Source organism: Pteropus vampyrus, unplaced genomic scaffold (genome assembly GCF_000151845.1).
Source record: "Pteropus vampyrus isolate Shadow unplaced genomic scaffold, Pvam_2.0 Scaffold182, whole genome shotgun sequence".
NCBI lineage: Eukaryota > Metazoa > Chordata > Mammalia > Chiroptera > Pteropodidae > Pteropus > Pteropus vampyrus.
In genome coordinates this window covers 2,660,367-2,677,450 of record NW_011888963.1, presented here as the reverse complement: position 1 = coordinate 2,677,450, position 17,084 = coordinate 2,660,367, and the positions used below count along the sequence as shown (strand labels likewise).

The 17,084-nt window shown below is 31.9% G+C and overlaps 1 protein-coding gene across 1 annotated transcript in view; it reads right to left on the bottom strand.

Annotated features, from left to right (window-relative positions):
• The window catches only part of ADAMTS6 (ADAM metallopeptidase with thrombospondin type 1 motif 6), a 255,221-nt gene that overhangs the window by 206,817 nt on the left and 31,320 nt on the right, over window positions 1-17,084 (bottom strand). Inside the window, exon 6 of the mRNA XM_023537208.1 lies at window positions 16,606-16,751. Within this exon, the coding sequence (XP_023392976.1) occupies window positions 16,606-16,751 (146 nt within the window). The remainder of the gene's footprint in view (window positions 1-16,605; window positions 16,752-17,084) is intronic.

Below are 17,084 nucleotides of genomic sequence, written 5' to 3'. Positions count from 1 at the left end.
ATATTATAAAAACATGAGGCTAATGAGAAAGTCAAACATACATCTAAAGAGACCCAGAAGAGGAGAAAGAGCTCAAAAGCATCTATATTTGAAAAATATAATGCCTGATGAACTTCCAGTATTGATGACAGATATGAATCCATAAATGTCGGGCGGGGGTGGGGGGGGGAATCATTTTATACTAAGCAGAATAAATACTGAGAAACATGTTCCTTAAGAGAAAATCAGAATGGCAAGATACAGAGAAGAACTTTAAAGCAGCTACAAAGATAGATCACATATACAATGAACATTACCCTAACCTCACATATCTTAATGACTACGATGAGAACTAAAAGAATATAAAATAATATTTTCAAAATGTTGAGAGAAAGCAACTGTCAACCTACCACTGTGAATCCAGCAAAACTATCTTTCAAGAACTAGGGCAAAATTTTTTAAAAAGATATCTCTAAATCAACAACAGAGAGAGTTTACTACAGACATTTGATAAAGAAACTTCTAATAAATGTACTTCAGGAAAAAGGAAATAGATCCTTAATATGCAAAGAAATACAGTGAAGAAATTGATATATAGGTAAATAAATAAAGACAACTATTGTCTATATACAAATTGTGATGATGATGATGATAGTGGTAGCGGTGATGATGGCGTGGTGGTGGTGGTGTTAAAAAGAAATTAGAAATAAAATACAGAACACAATACCACAGAAGTCAAGAGAAGTGGTCATACTTACATGTTTTAATGTGTTTGATTTGTTCAGGAAAGAATAATACTGATTAGCTTTACTTGTTAAGTATTCTTGATAAAATTATTAAGAATAACCATTAAAGAAATAAAAATGAAATATATAATTTCCATACAAATAAAGAACAAGAAAAGAATAAAAACAAATAAGCAACAATGTGATCAGTAGATTGTGGTGATGGCTGTACAACTCTGTAAATATACTAAAAACCACTGAATTTTATACTCTAAATGGGTGAATTGTATGTTTAGTGTATTGTAGCTAAATAAAATTGTTACCAAAAAAACCCTCAATCCAAAATAAGTTAGAAAACTATGTTTTAGTTACCTCTATAAATGCACTGATCCCTAAAACTGAGATTGATTACGATTAGTGGCAAACATAACTGGCTTACAAAAAACACAAAAACAGTGGCAGAACGAAAGGGCTACTAAAAGTATAAATATTTGTTTGAATACAAACTAACTCAAAATTTAGAATAAGAGTAAAGAGATAACCAAATTCAGCTAAATTCAGGTATAAGTAAAAATGCTAGTATGAGTCAAAACAATATTTGAAAATATTTTCTTTAATTTAAAGCTATACTTCCAGAAAGAAGGGTAAGTTTCAAAAATAAGAAAGCATAACTAATTAAAATTCTAATCACAATTAAGTTAATACAGAAATTTTTATTACAAACTTCTCTTGCTATAGACATTGCTTATAAAAAAGGAGAAGTAATGTAACAGGTTCATTTCAAAAGCTCAAAAATCATATGGAATAGTTCTAATTGTTGCCTCTGTTCCAACTAGACAGATTCACTAAGCACACACTGAGAGTATTACTATTTTCAGTCACCTTTCATTTAGTAAACATTCAGACTCATGAATATAATCATTATTCTTCTATAACTCTATGGAAAATTAAAAGTACCTACATGCCAAAGGAGGAAAGCCAGAGCATATTTAAAGGACTTCAAGGAGTACTTGCCGCTAAGCACCAATGACTCCTTAATTTACATGCCACATCCAAGTTGGGTAAAAAATATGCTTACTTTTTCTGCAAACTATTAAACTTATTTTACATAATTTGCGTTTTCTTGAGGACTCAGCTACATAACACAATACTCTGGCAATCCTGATGACTTCCTAGAGAGTTTATATGGGATCAGTCCAAAAAGCATGCTTAGTCTACATTGAATTGACAGTTGTACAAAAAGTGGGAAATCAAAGCTTTCTTCCTAACTAGACTAAGGATCACAACCAAAATACCAAAGAAAAAAACTGAGGAAAAAAACTGAGGAACTCTCATTGGAAGAAAAAGGGTCAATGGGAAAAGAGAAAGACAAAAGGAATATAAAATTAAAAATAAATTTACTATATAAATATCATTTATCACCATACTACTAAACGATCGATCTTAATTAACCAACCCTAAGTAACACAGCAACATTAAAATTAAATCAATAAATGGTATATGTTTTTATTTTAAAGAAAATAAAATGGAAGGCTAGCAATACATTTGACATAGAAAAATACACAATAATTCTATTTGAATAATGAAGAATTTATAAACAAAATTAGAAACTATTATATACTATGTGCTCCAATCATGTCTGATTTTATAGGTGGTATTTTAAGAAAGTAGGTATTCTAAACACTGTTACTCAATAATTAAGGTGTTACAAGATTATAGTTACTAATCTGTCAAATTTAACAAAATTTTACCTATTTCACATACTTCATTATCAATATAAGTTGATAACTTCAACTACCACTATAATAGCTAACTTTAGCTATCATTATAAACATTAGTTCTATATTTCTGAATAAGGGAAAGTTAATTTAAATAACTTAAAATTATCTTTGCTAAAAGAAAATGAAAAATTAAAAATTGACCATTTTTGAAAGGGCTGAGGCATGAGGTTGAAAACAGGGATTGGCTCAAAACCTGTATACGAAAGATTAGGTATACTCTGCAATACTAGAAATCACCCCTCTTCCACACCTCTGACCTTCAGTTTTATTCTCTGAAAAAAATGAAACCAGAGAGGCTGAGTTTCTAGGACACTTTAGCCAGTGGGAGGCAAAAGTAAAACCCAAGGCTTGAAAACAGTTAACAGTATGCTTAGTTGAAAGTCTCTCATTCCCTCCCTACCTGGCTTTCAGAACATTTGCAATGAGCCTGGAAACTGTTGGGTATTATTCTGGAAAAACTGAGTGGTCTCACACAAAAGACCCAATGACAATGACATTTTTGCTCCCCCTGGAAAAAAGTGAACCAACACCCAATCACTCTAAGGGAAACCCTCCATCAACAAGACCTAACCAGTGTAAACAAGGCTCCCAATTAGTATTTTTTTTTCAATATCGACAGCCAGCCAAGGCAGCTCAAATAAAGAGAAAGCAAAAACAAACAGGGTTAAAAAACAGTGCATGTGTATGCACTTGTAGCAAATATTCTCACACAAGCCAAACTCTTTCCCACCTCATTTACTGACTAATGTTTATTTATTACTTGCATGAGCTGTTTCCTTTGCCTAAAATATATGCCATTGTCATTCTCTTCCTCCAATATGGCTGTCTCCTCATCCTTCAGACCTTTTAAATAAAGTTACCTTATCAGAGAGACTTTCCTACCACCTTATGTAGTTTCTCTTTCTCTACCCTATATAGTTCACATATATTAAATTTTTTTTTTTTTTTTTTTTTTTTTTTTACTTACTCATAATCTATTTCTCTCTCTAGAGCAAAAGCTAAGAACTTAGACTTTTATCTGTCTATTCATTCTTATGTGATCCCAACAGCTTACACAAAGCACTCAATAAATGTTGACTGTCTCGATGAATGAATAAATGCAGCTTTACAGTATTTCTTGAAGGAGATAATTTCTATATGTCTCAAAATTATTTTTAATAGTTTTCCTCTTCCTTTTTCCACTGCAGCCCTATAAATTCCTATATACAAATCTTTTAGTCTTTGTGTTCTCAATATCCTTTATTATCAGTAAAATGAAGAAACAACTTATTTTTTAAAGGAGTTTCTGAAAAGTTACTGTACAATTTTAAGTGTATTTTTCAGGCCCTCAAACCCATTTGGAAAGTTAAACTCAGAACTTCAGAGAAATGGACTAGTAGGCAGGACTCTCTAAATATTTCATATATCATTGCAAGAACTATAATTCATCTTCTTCCTTCTAAATAGTGTTTTTAAGTATGTATGTTTTCCTAATTTAGCTCATGACATATATAAACTAACCATTAGGAGAGAGAAGCAGACATCGGAGTTTAGTAAACGAATATCAGTGTAAAGCAAGGAAACAGAGGAAATGCTTAAAAATTTTGTAGAGCTGAACCTAGTATATATTTATTTCCTCTTGTCATGTTATTAATTTATTTATATTAATACCCTAATTGAAGCCTCTTTTGCTTTTTGTATAACAGGCAAAAATATTGTAATTGCCACATAGGGAGAAGTTGAAATGAGAAAAGCTACAGAAAGAGCAGGTTTAAAGGAAAGATTGGGAATTTGGTTTTGAGCATGTTAAGATTGAGATTCATGGAGATGTCAATTAGACAAAGTTTACAAATACAGAGTTTAGGGGAGGGGTCAAGAATAGAGATGTATATTTAGAGATAAATGGTGATTAAAGCTGTGTAGATGTATTTAACTATATAGATGGTACTTAAATCATGAGAATGAATGAGATCACTAAAAGTGAATGTAAATTGCAATGAGACTGTGAGAGAAGTGGGTAATATACTCAAACATTGCTTTTTCTTATTCTAGAAAGACCCTTTAAAATTATTTGTTAATATTTCTTTAACATTGGGCTACTATTAAGGTGCTGAGAATTTATAAAATGAGAAAGATATCATTTGTAGGGATGCTAGTTTTTGATAAATTTGGAGGGGGGGTGTGAGATAGGAAGGATATAGCCAATTTAGTAAATATTGTCCCAAAATAATACGGTGTGAAAATTTAACCAAAAAAGAGGAGTAACTTCTAATAAATGTCTCTAAATGAGGTTTCTTCTTTTTTATTCCCCAAATCTCATTTCTTTCTCCTTTATCCTTTTGCCTCACTCATCAAGAACTCCTCATCTCCCAACATCAGAACTCAAAGATTTTTGCCTGGCATTTAGTTCTTTGGGATAAGTTAAAAAGGAAAGTGAAATGCTAATTCAAGTGGTTCTAAAAACCCTTTCTGAACTGGAGAGAAAGAGGCATTGAATTTTTTCCCCCATTTTTCACTGCTTTGCATATATTAGCACTTAATCACATACACACAATTTATCCTCCACACCCCTGTAAGAGACATTTTTAAAATCTGATCATGTCACTTTTTTGCTTAAATTTCTCCAATGTTATCTTTATGTAAAGAAAATAAAAGCTAAATTTCTTTTTTTATTAGTTTTGTTGATTTTTTTAAACAAATAAGAAATAATGCTTTATGAAGTTATGCTTGGATTCTTGTCCATGTAACTTTATTTGCTTGCTTTACTTTATTTCCTGAAGAATTTTCCACATCCACATATTCCTGATTTGCATTTTGTAATATGGACATACTTGTACCTGTGTACAAAGAAAATTCCATTCTTTTTAATAACTAAAAAGCAAACAAAAGAAATCAACTTAAATACTCATGAATAGGGAAAATGATTATTTCTAGACCACAGTGCTAAATTTATAAGCATGCATGCAAAATCTTTCAAGCTATGGCCCTGCAACTTTTTAAACATCATTGCATATCCTTCTCCCCTTTGTTCACTATATTTCACTTCTTTTCCTCAAATCTACCAAGCTTATTCTTTGACTTTATTCACCAGTGAATACCTAGCAACCAACAGTACCATGACATATTGTCAATTCAACAACTATAGGTTGAATGAATGAATTAGTGAATGAATTCCTACCTATCCAACTTCATCTCCTATAATTCTTCACAAGTACTTTCCACTCTAAAAATACTGAGCTTTTAGTTCCCCCAAAGGAGGCCATTTTTGTCTCTCACATTTTCCATGTCATTACATATGCAGTGCCTCCTTCTTGAACAGGCACCCATCATTTATCCAAATTCCTGTTAAACTTCCAAGTTCGTGATCAAGTATTGTACCCTGAATGAAGTTATGCTTAGATTCTTTTCCATGTAAGATTAGATGCTGCTTCTATGTTTCCACCATACTTTGTCTTCTTAAAATCTGGTTTGTGCCTTAACATATAGTTAATAATAGCTCAATGTCTCCCTACCAAGTACTTACATATATTATATCATAACACCATACCATCCTACAAACTCAGAGAGCTTTGGTATTCAGCCCCCAGGTCACCAACTAACAGATGTCAGGGGTGAGATTCAAGGTCTGCGTGACTCCAAAGCCCATTTTTCACTATGTAACAATATCTATTGAACAAATATTTGAAAAATTAATATACTCCTTAGAATGAATATTTGATTTTGTATAAAGTTAAATGTTCATCTTTAACTTTTTATATATATGCAATAAAAGAAATGCAATCTAACCAAATAAAAGAACGTTATGTATTTCTCTAAAGGAGATATACAAATAGCTAATAAGCACATGAAAAAAAATGCTCAACATAGCCTTCCAGAAAGTGAAAGTCAAAATTACAATAAAATACTATGACCAAAAGACAAACAACAAAAAGTATTGGCCAGGGTGTGGAGAATTTGAACACTTATACATTGCTGATGGGATTATAAATAGTACAGCCGCTTTGGAACACAGTTTGGCAGTTCCTCAAAAGGTTAATATAAAGTAACTATATGATCCAGCAATTCCACTCCAAGGTATATATTCAAAAGAAATTAAAACACACATCCACATCAAAACTTGTACACAAATGTTCATAGAACCATAATAGCCAAAAATGGGCAACAACTCAAATGTCCATGAATGAATAAAATATGGTCTATCCATACAATAGAATATTATTTGGCTATAAAAAGGAATGAAGTATTTATATATGCTACAACACTGATAAACCTTGAAAACATTCTAAGAAGCTAGTTGCAAAAGACCACATATTTTGTGATACCATTTTTGTAAAATGTCTGGAATAGGAAAATCTATACAGAAAGTAGTTTATTGGTTTCCTAAGACTAGTGGAAATGGAAGGTGATGGCTAATGGGTATAGAGTTTATAGGGTTTCATTCTGGGATGACAGAAATGTTCTAAAATAGACAATGGTGATAGTTGCACAACTCTGTAAATAAAAACTATTGAAATGTACAATGTGTAAATTATATGTCAATAAAGCTGTTACAGAAAAATAGAAGAAACTGATGAACTGGACCTATCCTTGATTTTATTCATCTGTGACAGGAAGAAAAAAGTACAATAAGCCACTAACTAAAGCTGAAAGCAAATGATAAATCAAGTTCATAATAGATAACTACACAAATTACTTCCCTAAATCTTCCCTTGTTATTTATTAGTAAAAATTTTTAAATAGTAAAATGACATTAATTTGGGTCCAATAACTACTAACACACTAATTCACTGCTTATAATGTATCAAGCATTATAAAGCTAAGCACTATGTTAGGCAGATTGGGATAAAATAACTCTCCTACACTGCTTTAAAGTGTGAAAATTGGTAAAATCAATGGTAGAGTAATTAGCTAGTATTGAGTACTAGAGTTAAAATTGTTCAGATCAGTAAGAATATAGAAGAGTTGAATTGTTAGAACATTCCAACCAACAATAGCAGAACACACATTCTTCTCATGTACCAAAAAAGACCATAAAACAAGTCTCAATAAATTAAAAAGCATGAGTCATAAAAAGTACATTTTCTGACTACAGTGGAATTAAATTAGAAATAAATAACAGAATGATCTCTAATGGGGGAGGGGGGAACTAATGTTTGGAACTAAATAACAACTCTAAATGTTTTATGAGTCAAAAAAGAATTAAAGAGAAATTATAAAGTATTTTGAGCTGAATGGAACAGAAAACACAACATATACAAATTTGTGAGATGTAATACAGCTGTAGTTAGGGGAAAATTTTATAACACAAAACATTTATATCAGAAAAAGCAGAAAGTTTGCAAATCAGTGAAGACAGTGTCTACCTTAAGAAATTACAAAAAGAATAGCAAATTAAACCAAACTCAAAGTTAGTATGGGAATGGAGACAATAAAAATCAGGCAGAAATAATAAAAGAAATAGAAAACAGAAAAACAATAGAGAAAACCACTGAAACTAAATTTGAGTAGATAATTAAAACTCTAACCAGAATCTAGGAGAAAAGAAAACAAAAATTACCAGGATCAGAAAGAGAGGTAATGTCACTAATACATACTACAGATATTAAAAGGATAAGATATTATGAACAGCTATAGCAATACATTCTACAACTTAGATAAAATACATTTCTTGAAAGATTCAACTGCCAAAGCAGACTGAATCAAATAACCTAAATAGTTCTATATCTCTTAAATAATTTGAATTGGTAGTTAAAAATCACCCCCCCCCAAAACAAACAAACAAAAACAAAAAAACACTTCCAGGTCCACATGTCTTCACTTTTAAATTCTATAAAACATAATACTATTATGTTTTATTTTTAGTATTATGAATAATACTATTCCTACATGAATCTTTGCAGAAAACTGGAAAGGAGGAAGTATTCTCTAACTCATTCGGTGAGGTCAACATTACCTTAATACCAAAACCAGACAAAGATACAGAACAATATCCCTCATAAATAAGATGCAAAAAGATATATAAACAAAATTTTGGCAAATCATATCTAACAATATATTAAAAGGAAAATACATCATGACCAAATTGGGTTTATCTGAGGAATGCAAGGTTGGCATAACATTCTAAATCAATGAATGCAATTCACTGCATTAATAAACTAACAAAAGAAAAGCAATATGATCATCTCAATAGATGCAGAAAAGGTATTTGACAAAATTCAATAGCCATTACCCATAAAAGCCCAGCAAACTAGGAATAGAAGAGAATTTTGTCAGCCTGATAAAGGGCATCTACGAAAACTCTACAGAAAACATCAGACTTAATGTTGAAACATGAAATGCTTTCCCACTAAGATCAAGAACAAGACTAGGATGTCTGCTATAACAACCTTTATTCTACATTGTACTAGAGGTTCTAGCCACTGAAATAAGGCAAGAAAAAAAGTCATTCATGATTAAAAAGAAAAAGTAAAACTATCATTTAATATCAAAAAACATAATCATCTTCGTAGAAAATCAATTAGAATCTTTTAAAAGGCTACTAAAATTAATAAATAAACAGTAAATTTGCAGGATACAAAATCAACTGTATTTTTATATACTAGTGATGAACAATTATAAATTAAATTTTAAAAATAATACCATTTACAATAACATCAAACAAATAATAAAAGTTGTGAGAATATTGAAAATCACAAAAAACTGCTGAGGGAAATCAAAGAGGACCTAGATAAACGAAGAGATATACCTTGTTTGTAGGTATGAAGAATGTGCATTGTTAAGATGTTAATTCACTAGGTCCAGCCCAAACTCAACAGGAGATTACACAAAGTCACAAACACCAGGAGCCAGAGATCACTGGGGGCCATCTTAGAAGTTTGCCCACCATAGTCACCAATATTATTAATGTATCGCTCCATTATTTTTGTTGCACACCCTTATAATTCCTCTAAAGGGACTCTGTAGACAAACTGCCTGATTTAAATCCTGAGTCTTCTAATTATTGTATAATCTTGCTAATCATTTAACTTCCTTGTATCTGTTTCCTTATCTATAAAATAGAGATAATAACGGAAACTATCTTATGAAGTTACAGTGAGGTTTAAATGATTAAATATCTAAAGTAATTATGTATTTAGCACACGATAAGAAATTAAAGACATCAGTAAAACCATTATAAATACTAAACTTACTATTCCTCAAAGTTGTGTTTATTACAACACATTCTTCTTTAACTATTTAATGATGCCTATTACATATAAAGCACAATTTTAATCAAGGTGTGTACAAAGATACTTTAATGATGTACTAAAGGAGAAGTGTCTTTTTATTCCCATTTGTAATTAAAGTTTAACAAGCAAACATGGGTAATGCCTGGGTGACCGTAATCCTGTTTTCCTGGTCCTAGTTTATGCCTACTATCTAGACATAGCTGTCAAAGGTACTTAAAAGTGTCCTAGCTTGTCCAAGGAACTAAAGTTGCCCAAGTTTATCATAATCCTAGATTGAAATGGAAACTAGATAAACACATCTGAGTAAGGAATCAATGAACCAGGAACCAAGTGAAAGAAAATAAAAAGTGAAGAAGGGTGATGGGGATGAGTAAGAATGACAGAGCCAGAGTGGTAAGAGAATAATAAATGCTTTGAAATGCCCAAATACCAGAATCGATTCATCTAAAATCTGAATTCAAAATTACTGTGGCCTATAAACCTAGCATATTCTTAAAAACTTACTAATAGTAATAAAAGAAATAACTGGCATTTCCTTAAGAATTAAAAATAAATAAATAAATACCAAATAAATGTTAATGTACCACATTTAATCTCCCTTTCCTCTCTTTTAATATGTAATCATGAAGCCAATATATAATTCTGATAGATATATTCTTTAAAAAATAAGAAAACTTGTTTAAATCTACACATTATAGGCCAAGTTTTAGCAAGAAACTATTTTTAAATCTATCTTTAATCTCTCACTTGAAAACATTAGTTGACTTTGGAAATTCTAATCCTTTTCAATTCCAGCAGCACCAAAGCAAATAGTCATGATCCTTTAAGAGGATAAATATGCTCGGTTTAATTAAATGATTAAATTATGTGACTTGGTGTGCAAGTTTTGCATCTGTATTTTAAGATGTAGTTATATGTCCTATGTCTTTCATTAATGAAAAATTGAAAAGGAAGTATATTTATGGTAGAGTATCTTATAACAGAGGAATTCTTAAAAATTTATTCCTTGAATTTTCAAGAATTTGAGCTAAAAAAAGAAATGAAATCCTGGTACATGCTACAACATGGATGAACCTTGAAAACACTATACAAAGTGAAAGAAGCCAGTCACAAAAGCCTATATATTGTAAAATTCCACTCTTACAAAAAGTCCAGATTAGGCAAAGCTATAGAGACAAAAAGTAGGTAATGGCTGCCTAAGGCTGAGGCTGGGTTGGGGAAGAGAAAGGGAATGGGGATGACTTCCTTCGAGAATGACTGAAACATTCTAAAGTTAATTATGGTGCTGGTCGCACAATCTTATGAGTATACTAAAAATCATTGAATTGCACACTTTAAATGGATAAATTGTATGGTCTGTGAATTATATCTCAATAAATCTGTTAAAAAAGTTTTAGGTTATAATTCCTATCTAAAATATACACTACTTATATTAACATCATAAAGATGGTAAACATGATTCTAATGCTAGATGGTAGACAAAGTCGGGAAATGGAGGCCTCATTCTGTTCATGCTAATTACTCAACATTGATGCAAGTACAATTTATGTCACTAAATTCCTACTCATTTTCTGACTATAAATAAATTTCTTTAATATTTTTGCCACTAAATGAATTTAGAAATCGGCTTGACTTTAAATTTGTGGTAGATATATCCTGACTTCATGTGGAAATATAATTTTTAAAATATCTTGCCAAATTATAGATTTTTATTCCTAAATAGATATTTAGTTTTTCAATACAAAGGTTAATAAAGATAATTTGAAAGTTTTGTATCAAGTATAACTTTTAAAGTATATAAATACAGTCCTGTATTTACCTTCTTAAGTTCTGTGTCCAGAGCTTCAAGTACAAAATAGTAATCATTTCTTGACCTAGTTATATAGTGTCACATTCCATAATTTTGAAGAGTTACTAAATGTCAAGTTGATTTAGGTAAACGCTAATCATCGAATAATTCTAATAAATCTAGTCTATATAAGCAATCAACATGTTACTACTACTGATATTTTAACTAAAAACATATCAGAAAAATGAAATACCAGTTTCATTATTCCACCATATTGTTTATTTAATATGATCATATTTCTACAAATGTATGCACTATGGCACTAAATCTGGTATTCAGAGCTAAGATGTCAAGTAGTTGACACACCAGAGAAACATCTGTACATCACTTTAGAAAGTGACATGAAACTGATTGCTCTTTGGTATGGCAAAATGTTAAAATCTGATAGCTAGTAGAGTGACATCAGCAAGATGGTGAAGTAGGAATTATCAACCTTCATCACCTGACATAAAACAATAATTAAACAGTTATCCACAAATGAAAATAGCCCTAGCAGAGCTCAAGAGTGCAATTAAGAACCTACAGCAACATAGTGGAGCAAAAATTGGAGAATAATTGCACAGAAAGAATCGCTGGGAGAGCAGCTTAGTGGAGAGTTGTGGAAGCAACTAGGAAGAAAGAAGTGTGGGAGCTATCAGTATGGCCACAGAACACATACCATCGTGGTCCCCAGTGACCTGCTATGCAGAGGACTCCAACAGCCACAGACTCCCCACAGCTTCCACTGGGGAGTACCCCATAGTGTTGTTAGGCACAGGCTCCAGGAGCCTGATCCACAGAGGACACTGGCAGCTTTCATCACCGGGGTAACCAATAGCCGCAGACCTGGGGAAGAAGATGCTGCCCATTCCAAGAAGGAACTGCTCTTGTGCTTCCCTCGGACCAGAGTTGCCAGCACCTTCCAACCCTGAGCATACCAAACTCCAGAGCCACAGCTACTCTGCCTGCTCCTGGCGCCAGGACCACTCTATGTGGACCCATGATCCAGACCCAGCCCTGTGGCTGCTCTACACGTGCCCATGTCTCAAGAATCAGAGCCAACGCCACTGCAAGCTAGCCCACACCCAGGACCAGAATTCCACTGTGCTCAATGCCCATGCTTCAGACTCTGTCTTCATGGCCACTTCGCACATACTTGCATTTCACACATCATCACTGCTGCAGGGTAACCAGCACGCCAGACGCCAAAGCTGCTGTCAGACTGCAAGCACTGGCAATCTAGTCCCTGGCTCCATTACTGCTCCACGGGTGCCCAACATCAGACACCTAGCACTACTGTGGGCACCCGCAAGCTGGACCTAGCACAAGAGGAATACCCTCCACCGATATCCCCATAGGAGAAAAAGAGATCAGAAGCTTTCACTGCTGCTGCAGACAACGGCAGCCTTGGCCATTGAGGATCCCTGCAATCTTCCAACATTAATCTCAGCTGATAAAGCTGTGTGGAGACTACATTGCTGTTAGTTTGGAATTTCCTCGAAATTTTAAAAATATAACTGCCATATAATATAGCAATACCACTTCTGGGTATATATCCAAAGGAAGTGAAATTAGTAAATTAGCATCTCGAAGAGTTATCTGCACTCCGATGTTCATTGTAGCATTATTCAAAACTGCCAAGATAAGAACACAACCTAAATGTCCATCAGTGGATGAATGGGTATAGAAATTGTGGTATATATACAGATATAATAGAATATTATTCAATCATAAAAAAGAAGGAAATCTTGTCATTTGCAACAACATAAATGAATCAGGAGATCATTATGCTAAGTAAAATATACTAGAGAAAGTCAAATACTGTATGACCTTAACTACAACTAGAATCAAAAAAAAAAAAAAAAAAGGAAAGCTGAATTCAGAAACAAAAGTAGAATGGTAGTTGCCTAGGGTTTGGGGATGGGGGAAATAGGGAAATGTTAGTCAAAGGGTACAAACTTTTAATTGTAAGATGAATTAATTCTGGAGATCTAATGTACAACATGGTGACTATAGATCATAATTCTATATATATACTTGAACTTTGCTAAAAGAGTATGTTAAATGTTCTCATTCAAACTCCAAAAAAGAAATAAAAAACAAGATAACTATGAGGTGATAGATGTGTTAATTAACTTGATTATGGTAATCAGCTCACAAAGTATATCTATAACAAATCATCGTGTTGTACAATTTAAATATATACAATTTTATTTGTCAATTATCTCAATTTTTTAAAAAAATTAGTCAGCTGATGTATAACAGATGTCCACTATATTTTATACATACTTATGTATAAAAATAAATATAACTATATATAAAAATTAAAATATATGTATATATAAATAGTTTTCAATATGCAATTCAATATTTTTGATACCATGTAAAACAACAAAATTTTAAAATTTTTTTACTTTATTTTCTTTCTGTCTAGTCAGAGTGATCTGATAGCTTTGTAGAGCATTGTTTGTTTTTAATTTTTATTGGTAAAATATAACAATAAAATGTCATTTGCTAAGAGGAGATAACATTTTGAGTTTTTATACTTTTTTCGAAAAAGTGACTCTTATTACCTAACTAACTACAGTTCCAAATGGTTTTCTGCTTAAAACATTTAAATCCCTAGGAGAAAATTAGGCCTAGTGGAGATAAACATATCCATCAATTTTTTCTCTGGAATTCTCGATAAACACATTATACATTCTCCCTAGTGAGCTGACATTTCAAGCAAACATAAATCATGATCTTACTTTGAAATGGTGGAGTCATAAAACCCCAAACATATTAATAAGTGAGTTACATGAAATAATTTTCAACATTAATATAAATCACCTTTGGAATTCTCATAATTATTTTTACTAAAAGTAGCATATGATTTAAACATATGTTCATTTTCACAAATCAAAAATTTATAAGGGAGAGTCAAGTGCTGGTAAACTCCCAACAACAACAAAAAATCCCAAATATTAGAGATGATAGTCATTTCTTTTGGATAAGCCATTCTGTGGCCCTAATAATTCAAAGATATTTATAGACTTTTAAGTAAGCTAAAAGTTACTTTGAGACTTTAATAACAATTTGAAAAGGCATTCTATGCTGCCCCAAAGAGGCATTTTTCTAACTTCCATTACATAACCAATATAAATTGATATGAGATATAACCTCTTTGAAGTACTATCCTATTAAATTCTGAGATAATTTCCAGTGCTATAGTCTGACCGTTAGGAGAACGAGTTAAAAAAAAGTTTTTGTTCAAATCTCAGACATCAAAAAAGTACTACAAATGGCTTATTGAAGCAAAGAAGAGCTCTGTAGAGGATCAGAAAAAATATCAGGGCCAGTTCAGAGTAACAAGTCAGACAGCCAAATGTTGTAGCCAGTGCCAAGAAAGGGTGGCTAAATGCCCAGATGTATTTCAGAACTCAAATACTTAGAAATGTGTGCTCTTGGTATAACTTCTGTCATTTGATGTAAAAGTTAAAAATCCAATGCAGATACAATAAAAATGTGAAGCATCAGGAGCCCGCTGGGTATTGCCTTTGGGGGAGAGGTAGGGCTTTATAAATATAAATACAGAAGCCAATGTAAATATCTGTGATCATTTTGTTAACCATATATAATAGACATTTTCCCTTAGTAACTTCATTGATGCTAATGATATCCATATATATTTTTACACAAAGGTTTCTATATTTGCACAATTCCTAGTATATTTTTAACTCCTCAAATATATTTGGGAATCATTCCAGGCCACAACACCCTGAGGAATTGCAGAATTTATCAGACTGATATGTCAACACGTATGAATATAGAGCTATACGATGTTGTTTTTCTTCAGCAAGCATGTCATAAATGAAATTTTCTGGTTTACAATGTCAGGTAGATGAAGGTAGTTAAAGCGAGTCTAACTGTAAAAAAAATAAACTCAGAAACTTTAACTCTACAACTCAGTTAACAGGGATTTTTTTTTTTTTTTAAGCTAAATTCACATTATCTTACTCAAGATTCTGGGTCTAACGAATCTGATCCCAAATACTTTATATTCTCTCCACAGAGTTTAATGTAGAGTCATAAGCATACCACAGATGAAGTATATGTTAAATATTGCCTTGCAAATGAAAAGAAATAATCAAGAAAACAAAGGCTAATCCATTTAGCCAAGATAGAATAATGCTTCCATTTTGCTTATTATTGTTAGTTATCACTTTCATTTTTAAATGCTGAGAAAAGGTCAAGACAAACTTATCTGAAAATGATTTAAGCGTGCTTCTAACCAATCATAACTAGAGTATAAAAAAATGAAGATAAATAGCATAATATAATAAAAAAGATAGGATCACCAGGGTTTGAGTCCTGTTCTTTCACTTATTAGCTGAGCAACCTTGAGCAACTGAGGTATTTTGAACCAATTTCCTTCTTTCTTACTTAGGAAAAATAATAACAATATCTACTTCACAGAGTTGTTGTTAGAGAGGAAGGAATAAAATGGATCTAAATACAGTTTTGTAAAACTGGAAAGAAATATATGCATTTATTGGGTTATCATCAAATAATAATTTTGCCTGAGAGACAAGCTGTTCAACGTATAGTATAATAAATCTTATATTTATATCTCTTAATTAAAATATTTTAAATTAAATAAACATTCATGTAAGTAAATTGTGTAACTCCTCACTTTTAACAATTTGGATGCAAGAATAATTAACATATTTACAACCAAGGGTGATGACATTTTTATTTTTTAAATATATTTTCTCATACTTTTGAAAATCTTGCTTCTAATACATATTTTGTTCAAGTCACAAAACATGCATGTGCTTCCAATTAAACCTTATGGATAGACCTTAGTAGAAGGAGAGATATTTATTAAATTTCTACATCAAATCTAAATCTTTCTTTTTTCTTATTTGGTTCATTTGATGCAAACACAATAATAGTGTAATATATTCTTTCTCAGTATGAATAATAAATTACCAATTTGCTTTCTCTGTACTCATTATCTGAATGAGGCTTTAGATAGAACCAAATATAGTTACAATATCAAACACAACAATTAAAGGTAAAATACTTGCAACAAACCATACCTAGTAATAAGAACCGCATTATCGTGGTGGGCAATCCCATTTTCTGGAATGGTGTTTCCATCACTTTGGTGGGAGAGAATGGATTTCTGCCATTTACAGAAGCTATCGAGGGACTTGTCTGCATGGTGGTTTATCTCCAAGTTTGGCTGCAATACAACATGCATACCAGAAATGTTCCAAACAAATTACTAAGGTCAGTTGTTAAAACTTTTGAAGACTAAAGTGGGACTATAATTAGAAGTAGTGGTTTCTAGGAATAATTTCTTGCCAGTTTTTATCTCTATAGTATCTGACCTAGAGTTAATTTAGTGTATTATTGAACAGACATTCTTTCCAGTTCCAGCTTTAATGATAATGTGAATATATGTGATTATCAGCAAAGGAAACCAACCAAAACCACTATTAGAAGGTCTGTTATGCAAATGCTCACCTTTATGCTGAAACATACAGCTAATATACATGTATATATAGCTTTAACA